General features: G+C 33.4%; 9 protein-coding genes across 9 annotated transcripts; 4 read left to right on the forward strand and 5 right to left on the reverse strand. All coding sequences in view use genetic code 6, as the record gives it.

The window, feature by feature from the left end:
- Positions 1–110: 110 nt before the first annotated feature.
- Positions 111–1,109, forward strand: SS50377_27628 (Glyceraldehyde-3-phosphate dehydrogenase; the record flags this gene model as incomplete). Its single annotated transcript, XM_067911413.1, has 1 exon — positions 111–1,109. The coding sequence occupies one exon, from the start codon at positions 111–113 to the stop codon at positions 1,107–1,109; it is 999 nt and encodes a 332-aa protein (XP_067762100.1).
- Positions 1,110–1,271: 162 nt separating this feature from the next.
- On the forward strand, positions 1,272–2,225 carry SS50377_27629 (Serine/threonine-protein phosphatase; the record flags this gene model as incomplete). The annotated part of the gene is made up of 1 exon (XM_067911414.1): positions 1,272–2,225. The coding sequence occupies one exon, from the start codon at positions 1,272–1,274 to the stop codon at positions 2,223–2,225; it is 954 nt and encodes a 317-aa protein (XP_067762101.1).
- An 11-nt stretch (positions 2,226–2,236) lies between these two features.
- On the reverse strand, positions 2,237–3,724 carry SS50377_27630 (NADH oxidase; the record flags this gene model as incomplete). The annotated part of the gene is made up of 1 exon (XM_067911415.1): positions 2,237–3,724. One exon carries the CDS (start codon positions 3,722–3,724, stop codon positions 2,237–2,239), a length of 1,488 nt encoding a protein of 495 aa, XP_067762102.1.
- A 183-nt stretch (positions 3,725–3,907) lies between these two features.
- On the reverse strand, positions 3,908–5,413 carry SS50377_27631 (NADH oxidase; the record flags this gene model as incomplete). The annotated part of the gene is made up of 1 exon (XM_067911416.1): positions 3,908–5,413. One exon carries the CDS (start codon positions 5,411–5,413, stop codon positions 3,908–3,910), a length of 1,506 nt encoding a protein of 501 aa, XP_067762103.1.
- A 25-nt stretch (positions 5,414–5,438) lies between these two features.
- On the reverse strand, positions 5,439–5,795 carry SS50377_27632 (Prefoldin subunit; the record flags this gene model as incomplete). The annotated part of the gene is made up of 1 exon (XM_067911417.1): positions 5,439–5,795. The coding sequence occupies one exon, from the start codon at positions 5,793–5,795 to the stop codon at positions 5,439–5,441; it is 357 nt and encodes a 118-aa protein (XP_067762104.1).
- An 84-nt stretch (positions 5,796–5,879) lies between these two features.
- SS50377_27633 (uncharacterized protein) lies at positions 5,880–10,127 on the forward strand (the record flags this gene model as incomplete). Its single annotated transcript, XM_067911418.1, has 1 exon — positions 5,880–10,127. The coding sequence occupies one exon, from the start codon at positions 5,880–5,882 to the stop codon at positions 10,125–10,127; it is 4,248 nt and encodes a 1,415-aa protein (XP_067762105.1).
- A 472-nt stretch (positions 10,128–10,599) lies between these two features.
- Positions 10,600–11,598, reverse strand: SS50377_27634 (Glyceraldehyde-3-phosphate dehydrogenase; the record flags this gene model as incomplete). Its single annotated transcript, XM_067911419.1, has 1 exon — positions 10,600–11,598. The coding sequence occupies one exon, from the start codon at positions 11,596–11,598 to the stop codon at positions 10,600–10,602; it is 999 nt and encodes a 332-aa protein (XP_067762106.1).
- Positions 11,599–11,867: 269 nt separating this feature from the next.
- Positions 11,868–12,416, forward strand: SS50377_27635 (uncharacterized protein; the record flags this gene model as incomplete). Its single annotated transcript, XM_067911420.1, has 1 exon — positions 11,868–12,416. The coding sequence occupies one exon, from the start codon at positions 11,868–11,870 to the stop codon at positions 12,414–12,416; it is 549 nt and encodes a 182-aa protein (XP_067762107.1).
- A 420-nt stretch (positions 12,417–12,836) lies between these two features.
- SS50377_27636 (RAVE protein 1 C terminal domain-containing protein) lies at positions 12,837–16,727 on the reverse strand (the record flags this gene model as incomplete). The annotated part of the gene is made up of 1 exon (XM_067911421.1): positions 12,837–16,727. One exon carries the CDS (start codon positions 16,725–16,727, stop codon positions 12,837–12,839), a length of 3,891 nt encoding a protein of 1,296 aa, XP_067762108.1.
- Positions 16,728–17,002: the final 275 nt, after the last annotated feature.

Consider the following 17,002-nt stretch of genomic DNA (forward strand, 5'->3'; position numbering starts at 1 on the left):
ATTATATATTTAAAAACTCACGTAAACCACAATCTTGGTTCTATTTAAAATGTAATATTATATGAATATAAATAGTGCATATCACTATTTTCATATCACCACTTCTTCAAATGGTAAAAGTTGGTATCAACGGTTTCGGTCGTATCGGCCGCATGGCTATGCGCGCTGCCCTCGCTATCCCTGAGGTCGAAGTAGTCGCCATCAACGACCCCTTCATCGACGGTGAGTACATGGTCTACATGTTCAAGTACGACTCCGTACACAGGACCGTCAAGGCCGAGGTCACCACCGACGGCAAGAACTTGATCGTCAACGGCAAGACCGTCACCTGCTACGCCGAGCGCGACCCCCAGCAGATTGCCTGGGCCGGCTGCGACATCGTGCTCGAGTGCACCGGCGTCTTCACCACCATCGAGAAGGCCTCCCTCCACGTACACGGCTCCGTCAAGAAGTGCATCATCTCCGCCCCCTCCGCCGACGCCCCCATGTTCGTCATGGGCGTCAACACCGCCACCTATGACCCCAAGACCATGCACGTCGTCTCCAACGCCTCCTGCACCACCAACTGCCTCGCCCCCATCTGCAAGGTCCTCGAGGAGTGCTACGGTATCGAGGCCGGCCTCATGACCACCGTCCACGCCGCCACCGCCACCCAGCCTTCCGTCGACGGCCCTTCCAAGAAGGACTGGAGAGGTGGCCGTTCCTGCATGTGCAACATCATCCCCGCTGCCACCGGCGCCGCCAAGGCCGTCGGCAAGGTCATCCCCCAGCTCAACGGCAAGGTCACCGGTATGGCCTTCCGCGTCCCCACCACCGACGTCTCCGTCGTGGACCTCACCGTGCTCCTCAAGAAGGACACCACCTACGAGGACATCTGCGCCAACATGAAGAAGTACGCTGAGGGCGAGCTCAAGAACGTGCTCACCTACACCGAAGAGGCCGTCGTCTCCTCCGACTTCCTCTCCTCCACCACCACCTCCAACTTCGACGCCAAGGCGGGAATCCAGATGACCCCCAGATTCGTCAAGGTCGTCTCCTGGTACGACAACGAGATGGGCTACGCCACCAAGCTCATCGAACTCGCCCGCTTAGTCGGCAGCAAGCTCTGATCTTTTCGTTCTTTATTATAATTTTTGTTCTAAATATTTGTGTTGGGTCATTATAATTCTACTTTCCATAATACTCTAATGCTAGAATTTTTATAATGATTTTTGCTATGTTGCTTTAATATTTTATGTTATTGTTTGTATATATACATTTCCATTCCTATTATGGACTTCTAACAAATTTTTGATTTACTTCTAGAAGATAGGTAGGTAGGTTAGGAAGTTGAGTTAGAAGAGGAATTAGTCATGAAAGTATGTTAAAAATTTTAAGAGGTTTACTAAAATCAGTCTGCAGTTCAAGATATAACTTCAGAATAATGCTATATTGTAGGAGATGTTCATGGTTAATTTTATGACGTAGTTAACTATTTTAAGACACTTGCTTTGCCATCTGTTGCAAATTATATATTTCTTGGAGATTACGTAGATAGAGGTGTTCAATCCGTGGAAACTGTTATGCTTTTATTTTTGGCTAAAATTTTATTCCCATCTAATATTACGCTTTTAAGAGGAAATCATGAACAGGAGTCTTAGTGTTGCAGTCAAAACTACGCATTTCCTTTTATTACTGAGGTCGAAGAACGATTTGATAATTATGAGTCTGTCATGAAAGTATTCCTACGTTCATTTGAATTTTTACCTCTAGTTGCAGTTCTTAATAAAAAAGTATTATGCGTTCATGGATGCATCCCTTCATTTATTCGGTCTTTAAATCCGTATAGAGAGATAAATTTACCTGTTTAATCTAATTAGCTTTAGAGTAATATAATTTAACATTTATTGTGGTCAGATATTGTTAGGACTGCCATTATTGATGCTGAAATTGAATTTAATGGCGAAGTTTTCTCTATCACATCTAACCCAAGGCGAGGTGTTGGTGAGTAAGTTCCAGAGGGGAAAATTTTGAAATTTTTAGAAGAAAATAATATGGAAGTTTTGTTTAGAGGCCATGAGGCTGCTAGGGATGGTGCAGAAATAGGAGTTTCTGGACGTGTTTTTACAATATTTGGAGCCACAAACTACTATAAAACAAACTAATGTGATGGAGCAGTTGTAGCTTTAATCGATGGCGAAACTATTAATTTTGAGATATTCAGATCAGATTATGTTGAAAAGTGAACTCTATATATTCACTCTATTTGTTCATCTAACTATTATTTTTCAAATCGAGGTACCTATAAAAATGCCGCCAAGCATACTTTTTACAATATATGCATAAAAGGCCCGATATTCGAATTTGACGATATTTCTATCATTGAAAGCTCCTAAATTGTCATATTTTATGATATTGCCATTGATACCAGATCAACTAACCCAGTAGAGTCGCGAGTTCCCATAATTTAGCACCCTAATATTTTAAATGTAACCTCTGAAAAAATTATAATAATAGATGAAATATCATCTTCAGTTGGAGTAAAATTTCGTATTATATCTTCTGAAAGCATAATTTTAGCAATATTTTATATTCCCATTGTATCAGAAGATATACCTGTGCACGCTAATGCAAAACTAAAAATTTATATCCCAAATGAACCCTGCGTACCTTACATAGTGATATCTTTTCCTAAAATCTGATATGCTGCTACAGCACCTTATCTAATAGCATGCGTAGCTAAAGGTAAATACAAATCTTACTTAACTGAATTATTAAATATTTAGCAGCAATCCCCAGCTGCATACACATTAAGAATACTAGTTTCTTGTTTTGAATTAACTTAAAGAGCTGTATTATTATGTTTCAATATTTTCAAATTATCACTTTATAATACCATTTTAGTATTTGGTGAGAAACCTGCAGCTAGTATAACAAATTCAGCTTCAATTTATTGGTCTCCAAATAAAATACATACTCCAGTATCAGTAGATTCGACAGATTTGATCTATTGTCCAAGAAAAAGTTCTGCACCTTTCGTCAGAAATTCATCCTAAATAATATCGGTATAAAACTCTTCAAAATATTTTTACATTATTCTTTATGACTGGTCTATTAGCTTTACTTTGGCTTTAACTTCCGTAAGTGCATATGCCAGCTCTGTACCAATGTGGCCAGCTCCTAAAATTGCTACGGTTTTGAATTTTAGTTTCAGCAATTTAAGAGTGTCATTATAATTTTTACAAAATAGAATTCTGGGAGAATTCATTTTGATAAGTTTTGGTAAATACTGTTTTGAGCCTGTCGCTATAATTAATTTATCATAATTGATACTACCTAGTAAACACGTAGATTAATTTTTAAAATACACTATCCTTGCTCCATAATCAATCTATTAGACTTCTGTATTATCTTAAACCTCAATATCTAATGATTTTAATGTTGCAATTGAGTTATAGAACATTTAATTTAAATTTGTGCATACTCCCATAAGAGCCAAATGAATTCCGCATGATAGAAATGAAATAGTTTAATTTTTTTCAAAAATCGTTATTTGGATTGCTTTGGACCCATTTCTTAAGACTGCAGCCGCTACTGTTCCTGCATGAGTGCATCCAATAATGACAACGTGATTTGATACCTATTTCTATATTATTGGTATATCTAAATCTAAACTTAAATCTATATCTTTTTCATTTTAAAACTTGGGTTAGGCATACTAAAGTTATATTTGTCCACATCCCATTCACAAATTACTACAATTTCATCTTATTCTATATATAATTTAATCTGCACTAAAAACGCAAAAAATCATACATCATAAATTATATAAAATTAATAATAATGTTATTGTTTATAGTTAGAATACTCTGATAGAGTATTAAATCGTTTTAATAAAAAGTGATAAATGTTTAATACAATATGTCACTCATTGATTTTAAGACAAAACTTACTAAGACCCCTCATCGTCAGTATTTTCTAAGAATACTGGAATTTAAATTGAAGAAACTAAACATATCTATTATACTAAAGATAAAAACTGGGAAATTCTTGGATTGTAACACCACTCCGACATTCCAAGTTCATTAACTGTCATATTTGCACTAATAGCCAGTGAAACTACATCGATAAACCCAGTTAAGTCGAGCGAAGATATCACTTAGCAACCTAAAATTGCACGTGATTCTTCATTATATAACAGCGTTATTGAGCCAATAAAATCATCGTTGTGTTAAAAATTACGAATTATTTACTCTGAAAGCACGAGTTTTGACACATTTTTCATTTACTAATGTGCAGCTTCTTCCATACTCAGCCCTGTACATGCGATGCAATAATCAAAAATATGCATTCCAAAAGACCCCTACGTGCCATGTGCTTATATATGTTCATACCCAAGCATCTAGTATGCAGCAATTGTACCCTACCTGATCGCATTTGTAGCAAGCGGAGAGTAAACGTTACTTTAGCTAATATTATGACGAATACAGCAACAATCACCGGCGGCATAAACGTTCGCAATACTAGTTTCCTGCTTTGAATTTACATCAATAACGTAATTAGTATGTTTCATCTGCTTCAAAACATCTGACTAGAAAACAATTTTGTTATTCGGTGCGAATCCGGCTGCCAGAATCACGTAATCCACCTCGATTCGCTATTTACCGTATACAATCTCAACTCCATTTTCTGTGCAGTTCACATCCTTGATTTCATCATTCAAAAGAATTTTGCAGCCCCGCTCCTCGAATTGCTCTTCAAGTATATCGGTATAAAAGTCAATAAAATACTTTTAAAGAATTCTAGAGGATTAGTCAATTAGGTAGACCTGACTATTGGACACAGTGAACGCATATGCAAGCTCCGCTCCGATTGGCCCAGCACCCAATATTGCAATTTTCGAGTCCCGAAGAGCGAGCAATTTATGAGTATCGTCATAGTTTTTGCACCATAAAATACGGTTATTTGCGTTGCGAAGGAAACGCGGAATCTACGGTTTTGAGCCTAGCGAAATAATCAATTTGTCGTACTCTTCTGTCAAAAGTTAGTCAGTTCTTAGGTCTTTGTAGAAGACTGTTCTTGTACCGTAATCAATTTATTACACCTCACAGAGATAGTTTACGATAATACCACTTTGTTTCAAGTTGTCTACTGAGTTATAGAACATTTTGTCAATGTTTGCGCAGTTATCCATGATGGCCAGGTGAATCCCACATTATAGGAAAGAAATGCAGTTATTTCGCTCGAAAACTGTTATTTTCATGCGCTTGTCGAAGTTTCGAAGCGTGACGGCGGCTGCCGTGCCTGCATGAGCAGATCCAATGATACACACTCGAAGTGGAGTTATTTTCTTAGCTAGTACTGGCTTTTCTAAGTTTTCTTCATATAGGATATCATTGGGAGGTTTTTGGGAAAGCTAGGTGGCACAGCCCATTTAAATTAAAGAAAAGTAAAATCTCTCATTCGCCTCTTTATGCTGTTTTAATCATTTCCTCAACTTTTGACTCAGCTTCTTTAACCTTACCGCTAACATAGGAAATAGTTCCAGTAATAAGCTGAATATCTTTCTTATCTTTCTCAGTATTGACATTCATAACTTACTTTAGTTCATCAGTATTCATGACAAAGTAAGCTTTACCAGCATTTTTATAAAGGGTAGCTGAAGGAGACTCATTTAAAGCATTCAAAGTTACATCGCGGTGTTTAACCTCAGCATTCAATTACTGAAGTTATCCCTATAACTATTCTTATTGACGCATAAATGCTAACATTGATGACTGAGCATTAACAAATTCTTATTAAAAGTTACCGTCCATTTCAAAATTTATGGAACGATTACTTAAAATCATTATATTATTATTATACGATATTATATATAACCGCGCTATTTGAATTACAAAATGTCTATGTACTCAGAATCTAATTTCGGCTCATCATCGTTAATACGAAAGGCTACAAAGGTGCCTGCAAAAAAAACTTTAAAATCCCCATCTGGATTGAAGAAGTCTGCCACAACAAAACTTAAATCAGCAAAATCTAGTAGTGTCAATGTACTCTAAACAGATCGAATTGAAGAATTGGAGGATGACCTCTAGTAGCTCTAAGAATTTACTGAGTAACTGTAATCTGAGTTGTAGGATAAAGTGCGTGGATATGAATAACTTCTTACATAACAAAAAGAAAAAACAAGCACTATAGTATAATAAAATTCTCGAGATATCAAAGAATAAAAATAGTAAATAGAATAAAAAGCAGAAGAAATTAAACATTTTTAAGACGAAAAATCCCAGCTTATGGCTAAACTTTAATAGTAAAATTTTGATATTTAATCAAACATCAATTTAATTTAAAATCATGAAAAATAATATATGTAAATAGAGTTTGACTTCAATAATTTAAAAGCATAACTTTCGGAGACTTAAAAGAAAACATTGGTCTTTGAATAGGATAATGTTAAACTTTCTTCAATGTTATAAAAGTGCCAATTTACAATCGAGTAGGCTGAACTATCAAGATAAAACTTCGATAAAACAATCAGTGATCTTAGTTATGAAAAAGCTGAATTAGAAACGACACTAAATAAATATAAGGTGAATGTTAGTAAAGCAAAAAATAAAATAACCGAGCTTTCAGAAGAGAATAATTATCTAAAAGAATCAAAGGCTAAGTTTTTAAGCCAATTTTAGAAAGTTAAAGATATGTGTAAAACAAGCTAAGTTAATTTAAAGGAAGTATAAGAAAAATTTGCGAATTTGGAACATATTGTTTCTTAAAAAGATAAGAAAATAGTAATTTTGTCGGCATAAGTGGATGATAACTAAGAAAAAATTAATTAAATGAAATAGTAAGTAACTCAGAAGGTTTAGAAGTAATACTAGGTAAAGCTAGAAGAATTGCATGTTTAAAGTAATTAAAAAATTCAAGAACTACAGGAAAAACTAGATTTTTAAGTCAAAAAAATGTAAGATGAAAATAACAAAAGCAAAACTTCAGAATAACAAATAATTGATTTACAAAGTTAAATGTAATAACTGCAAATTTAGTATAATTAAAAGCAATAAGAATACTTGTCTATAAATACATAACTTACAGAATTTAAAGTACGTTGTGCAACTAAGGATACACTCCTCGAGGATACTCAAGTTTAAATTGAAAAACTAAGGTACCATAGTGTATTTTAATCTAATAATAACGAAAGCTCTACTAGTGAATAAAAGGGTCAAATTTTGTAGTTAAAGTCGCTGTACGAAGATTTGAAACATAAATTAAATCAAGAGAGAATGAAATAGGACGATCAACATCTATCAAGTTCTTAAACGGTTATGAATACAGTTAAAGAATTATCTGGTTAGAATACATTATTATAAGATGAATTATTAACTGTTAAGAAATAGTTATAAGAGTAAACTCATACTTAATAAACTGGATAATAATTATAGCTGTAAGCAAAATAAAAATTAGAAGAAACTGAAAGATAGCTTAAGTATGTTAAGACAGAGCGTGACTAACTATAATTTAATAATTAGAGATTGAAAACTGAACTTAATTAAATTTTAGATGATCTGCAAAGAACGTAGTCTAATTATAATTCCTTAGAGCAAACTGTATCTAAGAATGATGAAGATGGATCTGTTTAGTTCTTATTAAAGTAATAGAAAGATGAAATGCTTGAAATGCAGAATTAGATAAATGATTATAAAACCTAAATAAATTAAAGCTTATCATAGTTGTAATTAATTGAAAAAGATAAGGTTGAATTATCTTCAACAATAGAATAATTAGAAAACGAAAAGGATTCACTAAAATAATAAATAAATAGTTTAAATGTACAAATTTAGTCATTTAATACGCAATAGTTAGATTTTTAAAACTAAATATAGGTGTTTAACGAATTTAAAGGTAAGCATTTAGATTGTATGGAAAAATAGCAGTAATTGTCTCAATTTGATCATGAAAATAAAATACTGAAAGCGTAGCTTAAAGAAAAGCATAACGAATTAAAAGAGCTTGTAGTTTCATAATTATAAGCAAAAGAATAATTATAGGCATAGAAACAATCTTAGGTGATGGTAGCTGAATAATAACTTAATAATGCACCTTAGCATACATCTTAACTATCAGAATCATAATTAAATATGAACAAACAGTAATATCTTTGTGAGAATAATCAATGTCCACATTTATAATAAAATGAGCTATTATAGAACATGTTAACAGACTTACAAAATAAATACTACACTCTTTAGTAAGATATTACAACATCACAAATAAGTTAGGTTAATTCGATCGAAAGTACGGATCTAGCCAGAATATAACAATAATATGAAGAATCGCAAGCAGATCTTCGTAAACTATACGAAGACTAAATGGTTGTTCTTCATGATCAAATTGCAGATTTAACCTTAGAAGTGCAAGATTTCAGATAGAAATACCCTTCGCTAGAACAAGAGAGGGATTTCCACCAAATGAAGAATTTTGAACATGAAAATGAAATTTAGTTCTTAAAACAGCAACTGTCAGACGTATAAAATTAGTACAATCAAGACCTTTCTGAGTAAACAAAATATTAATTTGCAAACGAAAAATTCCAGCAATAAATTATTACTTTATAAAACGACATAGATCACTTAAATGAAGCATTAACTGACAAATCTTAATAATCATAAAATCTCTAATTACGCATTACTGATCTCTAATAGCAATTAGAAGACCATAATCAAGTTTTAGCCAAAAACAACTAATTAATCCTTGAAAAGCAGCACATCGAATCATCTCTAAACTTAGTTTAATCCAAATTTTCAGAGCAAGAAAACCGCCTTCTTTACTTGGCTGAAAAAGAACACCAAATCGTCATTTTGGAGTAAGATTCACAAAATTTGCAGCTTGATATTTTGAATTTCAAGAAAATTAATGATGGCTTAACTGTCGAAATTCAGGACAATTTTGCGCAAATTCAGACCCTATAGAAGTAAATTTAAGAAAGTGATGCTCTTCACGCACAATTTTAGACAAAACTGCTCAAATTACATTTTTTGGAGTAGGAAAATGCCAAAATGAAAGGAATGAGCGACTAAATTATCGCTCTGACGATTAAATTATCAGCTTTAGAAATGGAAAAAATCAACCAATCTAAGTATTTAAACGTCGTAACCGAAGAGAAACTGAAGCTATAGTCGTCGAATTTGCTCCTTTTGAACCTCCATAAATCAGCCATTCAATCGAAGCTTTAGCTTAATTTTACAACTGATATAAGCGCTCTTTATGCCCAAATTCGTGTTAATGACACCCAGAAGTCCTGGAATTTAACGTTGCAAGAGGTAAAAATGCTGATCGAAGCGAAGTACATTTCGAACAAATCCATGAAAGATTTCGTCCTGAAGTACCTGAATACGCAAATTAAGACCGATCTGACGACCTCTTTCCACACCGGCGAGGCCGACTTTTTCCGAATCGAGGAGCTCTCAAACTTCTCGGATTCGCTCAAATTGCAGATCCAGAAGGCCGGAATTGACGACTGCGAGGAGCAGTTCGCGATGCTGAAACAGATTTTTCAGCTCGTGAAGCTGCTCCAAAACCACATTTTCGTCATCAAAAATCTGGCCGTTTTGCTCGGAATTCCGAGCGATTTCACGCGCGATAAGGCGCTGCTGAACCTGGACTTCCTGACGATTCTGAAGGACGCGCAAAACGCGCAGAATCTGCTCTACTCGCCGCACATTTCGGACTACCTTTTCGTGTACTACTACAGCCAGGCCGTGCTCCAGAAGGTCAAGAGCAGCTGGGCGCGCTGCGAATAGCGCGTTGTGGAGCTTCTGGGCGAGGGGCTCGAGCTCGTGCGGCTTGAAAAATGCGCCGAATTCGGCGCTATCTGCAGCGAGCGCGTGCTGCAACGCGGCGGGTTCCTGCAGCGGACGAGTTTGTACGCTGGGGACGCGCTGGGGCGGCCGATCGAGCTGGGGGCGTACTACAGCGTTTTGGCGTTCCTGTTCCTGCTGGACGGCTGTGGGTAATGCGGGACGCGCGTGTGCAGCGGCATGAGCGCGATTTTGGGCGAAAATGACGACCTGGAGTACGAGCTTTTCTATCCTGCGTGGGTAGGCGCCGACGGCGAGGTTGTGGCCAAGGGTAAAGGTAAGGTAATCAGATGAGCTCGGCTGGAAAGCGCGGGTTGGTGATGGGGAAAGTGTTATATGAGTGATGATTTTTGAAAAATTCTGCTTAATAGATTGTTAAAAGGTTTTAGTAAAGAATTTTACACATGGGGATAAAGTACGGCTAAAAGTAAATAGTGTCGATTTAAGTTTTAAGATTATGAAACTTGCGAGATTTGGCGAGAAGTGAGAAAGATTTTTTGTCTGGAGAAGTTCAGCACGAGAATTTTTAGTGATGAACAAAATATAGGTAGATAAATCCTTTATTGGTGTTCATCATGGGTCTGAATTGGACTAGTGAAATTTAAGGATCGCTTACGCTATAAGATCAATGCTAAGTTTGCATTTTATTCTCGAAAATAGTGGTAAGGGCTGACTATTAAATAATTTTTATGCTAAGTAGATTAATATATTGAGCTTTAAGGATTATAACAATATTAAAATGGAAATATAAGAAAGAACGAAAAGATCAGAGCTTGCTGCCGACTAAGCGGGCGAGTTCGATGAGCTTGGTGGCGTAGCCCATCTCGTTGTCGTACCAGGAGACGACCTTGACGAATCTGGGGGTCATCTGGATTCCCGCCTTGGCGTCGAAGTTGGAGGTGGTGGTGGAGGAGAGGAAGTCGGAGGAGACGACGGCCTCTTCGGTGTAGGTGAGCACGTTCTTGAGCTCGCCCTCAGCGTACTTCTTCATGTTGGCGCAGATGTCCTCGTAGGTGGTGTCCTTCTTGAGGAGCACGGTGAGGTCCACGACGGATACGTCGGTGGTGGGGACGCGGAAGGCCATACCGGTGACCTTGCCGTTGAGCTGGGGGATGACCTTGCCGACGGCCTTGGCGGCGCCGGTGGCAGCGGGGATGATGTTGCACATGCAGGAACGGCCACCTCTCCAGTCCTTCTTGGAAGGGCCGTCGACGGAAGGCTGGGTGGCGGTGGCGGCGTGGACGGTGGTCATGAGGCCGGCCTCGATACCGTAGCACTCCTCGAGGACCTTGCAGATGGGGGCGAGGCAGTTGGTGGTGCAGGAGGCGTTGGAGACGACGTGCATGGTCTTGGGGTCATAGGTGGCGGTGTTGACGCCCATGACGAACATGGGGGCGTCGGCGGAGGGGGCGGAGATGATGCACTTCTTGACGGAGCCGTGTACGTGGAGGGAGGCCTTCTCGATGGTGGTGAAGACGCCGGTGCACTCGAGCACGATGTCGCAGCCGGCCCAGGCAATCTGCTGGGGGTCGCGCTCGGCGTAGCAGGTGACGGTCTTGCCGTTGACGATCAAGTTCTTGCCGTCGGTGGTGACCTCGGCCTTGACGGTCCTGTGTACGGAGTCGTACTTGAACATGTAGACCATGTACTCACCGTCGATGAAGGGGTCGTTGATGGCGACTACTTCGACCTCAGGGATAGCGAGGGCAGCGCGCATAGCCATGCGGCCGATACGACCGAAACCGTTGATACCAACTTTTACCATTTGAAGAAGTGGCATAAGATCTGATTTGCTGAATCTTAATATAAATTAACTTTAATTATATAAATAATAGATTTGAGTTATAGGAGGTTTTTGTGGTTTATATAATAACTTAAATATTCTATTGTATATAATAATCATAATATAATAAACTATGTTAATATATTCTTATTTAATTATTAGAATGTTAGATTTATGATAGCAATAATTATTAAAAATATTATATTAAATTAAATTGATTACATATCATAAACCATTATTTGAGACATTAAATGTAAAATTTACCAAAACCTAGAGCAGCATCCCCAGTACGACTGATCAAGCCATAATCTGTTCCCAAACCTGTGCAGCATAGATCATTATCTCCTATTAGAAAAACATCTGCTAAACCTGACTCATTTTCAGGGGCAGGTGTTAATTTCTCATCAAGATATGAGTACCTATTACCGAAACCACCTGTAGTATTACTAGAATCTGCATAATTAGCATAAATTCTAAATTATACTCCAAGTGATAGAGATCTCCTTTAAGCTGACATATGTGATTTTGATATTAATGTTGAATAGGGTATACCATTTTCTGGTAGCATCAGAGTAGAGAGAAGATGGGCATAAACTTAACAGTTAAAAGAAAGATAAATTAATGCAGAAATTTATAATAAAATCAAACAAGATTAAATCGCATATAATTATGATTAAGACTTTAAAAACTATGAATAAGGCTCTAAATAGTCTATTATGTTAACAGATATAAATAATGATGATTAAGAAGAAATTAAAGAGGTTTAGGATCTTAATGATATCCTTCCAGTAACTTAATGATTGTACTATATTTTTATGTCTATTATTTGAATTTCATCGACTAATAATTCGTACATATTTGCTATTTATAATTAAAATTTGTGCAGATTATCCTGATGATTTCATTCTAGATATGTCATTTATATTCAAATTATTTATTAATAAACTACCAGTGGGTTTAAATAACTAGAAAAATCACCCAACTTAAATAAGTTATTTCTAACCATTATCAGTTTTAACACCTATAATAAATTCATATACTTCGAGAATCATTATTGAATGTTTAACTGATTTTTGATTTTAAACATAGAAGGAAACTATAACAACTAGATATTAATATTATTTCAAGTATTAATGTAGTAGATGAATGATAATTCATGAATATTTTACAATATAACATCTACATGGCTATAAATTTATTAGTTAAAGTAATGTATTAGATCATTCCCACACAATTTCTACTCCTTCCCCTTCTTCAACATTACCTTAAAATTCTTACCCGCATAATACACAGAAATCGCTTTTACCTTTCCCAAAAACACTTAACTTAACATCAGAGCAACAAAATTATTCCTTTTTAACACAAAATCCACCTTAAACTGCTACCGGATGTTCAGAAATGGATTAAAATTTTTCGTCAAATATTACAAATTTTGACGAAAAAATTAATAAAAACCGCTCTAAATTTCCATCCATAACCACATAAATACCTTCAATTTAATTAGATTATAATAGTTTTTTCATCTCGATATTAGTAGTAAATTGTATATCAGAAATTCTTGATTGTAGTAAAATTCTATCTTGGTTTTCTTTTTAAACTATGCATAAAAACAAAGTTTTTGTGAGACAAATTGATATGATTTTAGATATTTGTTATAAGATATGTTTACGAATCAAATTACTATTTATAGCATTAAAAACTATATATTTAGGACTCATTTCAATATAAAAGTGATTTTATTCTTAAAAACAAAAAACTGAATTTTAATATCTAGGCTTGATTGTAGTCTCTATTAATTTTTAAAGTTAAAATGAATAAGATAAAGTTATGAGTTCTTCAGAAATTAAATATAGTGTTTAATGCTAAATTTCAAAGGAATCCGCAGAAAACTCTTGAGATATAAATTACTTAGACTACTGAATGAATGCAGTTACTACATTTATGCTAGTTTGGGTAATCAGAATTGTGGGGTTCGACTGAAGCACGTAAATTCCACTAATATGCTTAGGAAGATAATGCTAAACAAAAAATGTTGCATTTTTTTTATTAATTCGGTAATTATCTAAAAATGTGCTAATTTGAGACTAGGTTTGCTAGTTGTTAACTTATTTGTGCCAAAAGATAAGCTTTTCCTCTAAAACAACAAGAATATATGATACATCTTTTGGATCCGCTTTTTATATAAGTGATAGTAAAGCTACTTCTTACTACTCTGAAAATAAACAGGTTCTTGCAAATTTAAATACTTAATTCAAATTTTCAACGCTAGGTATCTCTAAGTTCCTTTCCATCTGCTGCCTACCAATATAATCAGCCACTTTTTACCAGCAATAAAAGCAGTGTTCATCTTCATCAAATATTTCTTTTACTATAAAGATAATATTTAACAAAACTAAAATATCTAAGAAATCAATTTACAAATTTTATAAAAATTCATATATTTTTGACTTAAATATTCTACGAAGATTAATTTATACTAGTTTAAGATTCTAACAAGTTCTAAATTTTGGTTAGGACACAAATAAAAACTATAACAGTGTTGAATACTTCTTTTAATTAAAAATTTTAGGGACTGTGAAATCAAAACATTGCTCAATAACCGGCAGTGAAATGCTATCAAATGAAATAATTTCGTTATTTAGGACCTCTTTCTGTTTAATAATGCTATAAATCGGAATTGACTTAATTTTTAGTTAGTTTGATATTTTTTAATACAACAATTTTATATACAGTGATGAATATCTAAGAGATAAAGACACTGATAAAGAAAGAATGAATTATGAGATATTGATATCCTAATAAAAGAGATGAACTGCATATAAGAAAGAGACTAAATCGGGAATATCTGTTGCTTTTATTTAGTGTTTAGTTAAATCTTATAATAATTATAAAATTTATAATATATTTATTTTTTCATTTGAAAAATTGATTAAAATAAATTAATTAACTTTAACAGCCTCTATATAATCTAAAGCATTTAAGTTATCAGATAAGTAGCAGTTTTATATTTGTAATAACAATATATTTTTGATATCATCATCAATTTAGTCATGGAATCTAAGAATTTAAACTGAGCGTAAAGCAAGAATGGCACTATTGAAATAATCAACAGATGATAATATTTTAATTGCATTGATATAATCTTTACCAATAATAAACCAAGCAGCTGACATTTCATACTAATGTTTTGATAATAAAACAAATGCATTCTTTATAGCAGCCTATTAGTTACTTAAAATGGAAAAATCACGCTTCAAAAATTCAGCAACTTTAACTTAATTAGATAATTTATATAAATTAGCAAGAAGTTAAACTTTATTACATATAATAAAATATAATGACACTTATTGAGGAGATTTTTCAAGTTAATATTAGCCAGTTGCCATTTAAGTTATAATGTCAATTAAATGATAGACGGGGGAGGTATATAATATATTACTATTTAGTAATTAGTCTATGCTTATTTTAGGTATCTTGTTAGTAGAATCAAGTGTAGCATAAAAATTTTATAACCACTCAGGAAAATCATTTTTGTTATATTTAGTCTAAATCTCAATATAGTTAAATTGATTCATAGCCAAAAAAGGTAGGGCAGATTAGAAAAATTAGCTAAATCGATTAAGTGATTCAAATTAGCTATTTATATCAATTTCATCATTGAAATCTCCAGTAACTTCAAAAAATATTGACAAATCTGGTACATTACATATAATATGTTCAAGTTGAGTCTCCATATTGCCATATTTAGTTCTCTAAATCTAACATAATTAAAGTTCAGAATTAACAGAAAAGCATCCTTCATTTAATTAAGCATAAGATGCTTTTTAACACCTAATTAGTGGTATATAAAAAATAATATCATATGTCTATGTCTTAACTATGAAAGTTTATAAAGGTTGCAAGTAATTACAAGATATATATTCTGACTACATTTAAAACTCAAATATTACAGTAGTATCCTCAAAATCTAAAAACTATAAACAGTTTCCGTTTAATAATACCTATATTAAAGAATAGGTATCGTAAAGAAGATGTATACAATTGTATATTTATTTAGTATATACAAGTTTTTAATTCTCATATCTTTATATACAATTTTCTTATAAATTATACAATGAACCTTTATAAAATAGCATCTACTTAATATAATCAAAATTTTCAATAGTGTTTAGAAGATTATTATCAATATCAAACTATTCACAGGTTTTACCATGGACAACCCAAAAATTTTTTTACTGCCAATAAACTTATTCGATGCGCTCATTAAATGTATGAACCAACTTGCAATCTCTTAAATTTTCAGCAATATACAAATTATTTGTTACTACCAAAGCATTTAAACGTAAAAATGATGGATATGTTCTTGATATTCTGATATTTGTATGTAATGTAAGACTTTTATCAATAACTTAATTATTTTCAATAACATATTTACAAAACATTCTAGACTTATCTGAAATAATAAAGCAAACATTGATTTGAAAAATATACTTTTCTTAATCTTAAGTGACTGCATATGCTTATATGTAATCTACACTAACATCTGTAAGTATAGGCAGTTCGATTATAATTTCTTTAGTGCCAAACATTTTAAGCTGAAATTTTGTATTCACTAAAAATACCCATGGAGCTCCATAATTAACGACATACGATGCTAATGATTTTTCAAATACTTTTATAACTTTATCATCTTTCATCAAATAAGTTCGATTTCTATTTAACAAACAATAATTTTATGATATAGAGTGGTAATCGAATTTATAGTTAGTGTATTCTTAAGTAAAAACATTGTAATATTCGTTATCAAGTCTCACTATTGGTGGATCAATAACACTTATATATTTAATAATTTTATTAAAAGTTCTTAACAAAACCATAACAGTATTATTAAGATCGAACTAGTATAAGTAAAGTTAGTCTGATGTAAGCGCTAAAATATAAATATCGTGTTTAATAAATGAACAAATATCTATAATAGTAGTCTTTAGCGTTTTTTCATAGTACTAATCTTAGTACCTAATAATAAGTCTATTTTATTACTAAGAAATGAGCAACTAGTTAAACCCTTTACTTGAAAGTATATTAAATGATTAACGAGTAATAAAATCCATTTAGTAGTAGAATGATTTACTATATTATGATTTGATAATGTATATTTAGTTAACTAATATAATTCATCTTTATACTTATTATATACAATATATTATTAATTATTTTGTTAACCAATATATAATATAAGTAATATTATATAGGTTTAAAGATTTTTTTAATTGTAAAGTTTAGTTTTCGCAGAAATTAATTATAATGATTTTTGTCTTATTTTATAATAAAGTATAATAAAATAAACGTCATAACCCATATAATAATAATTATTATATAAAATACT

Source organism: Spironucleus salmonicida, chromosome 7 (assembly GCF_000497125.1).
Source record: "Spironucleus salmonicida strain ATCC 50377 chromosome 7, whole genome shotgun sequence".
NCBI classification, from domain to species: Eukaryota; Fornicata; order Diplomonadida; family Hexamitidae; genus Spironucleus; species Spironucleus salmonicida.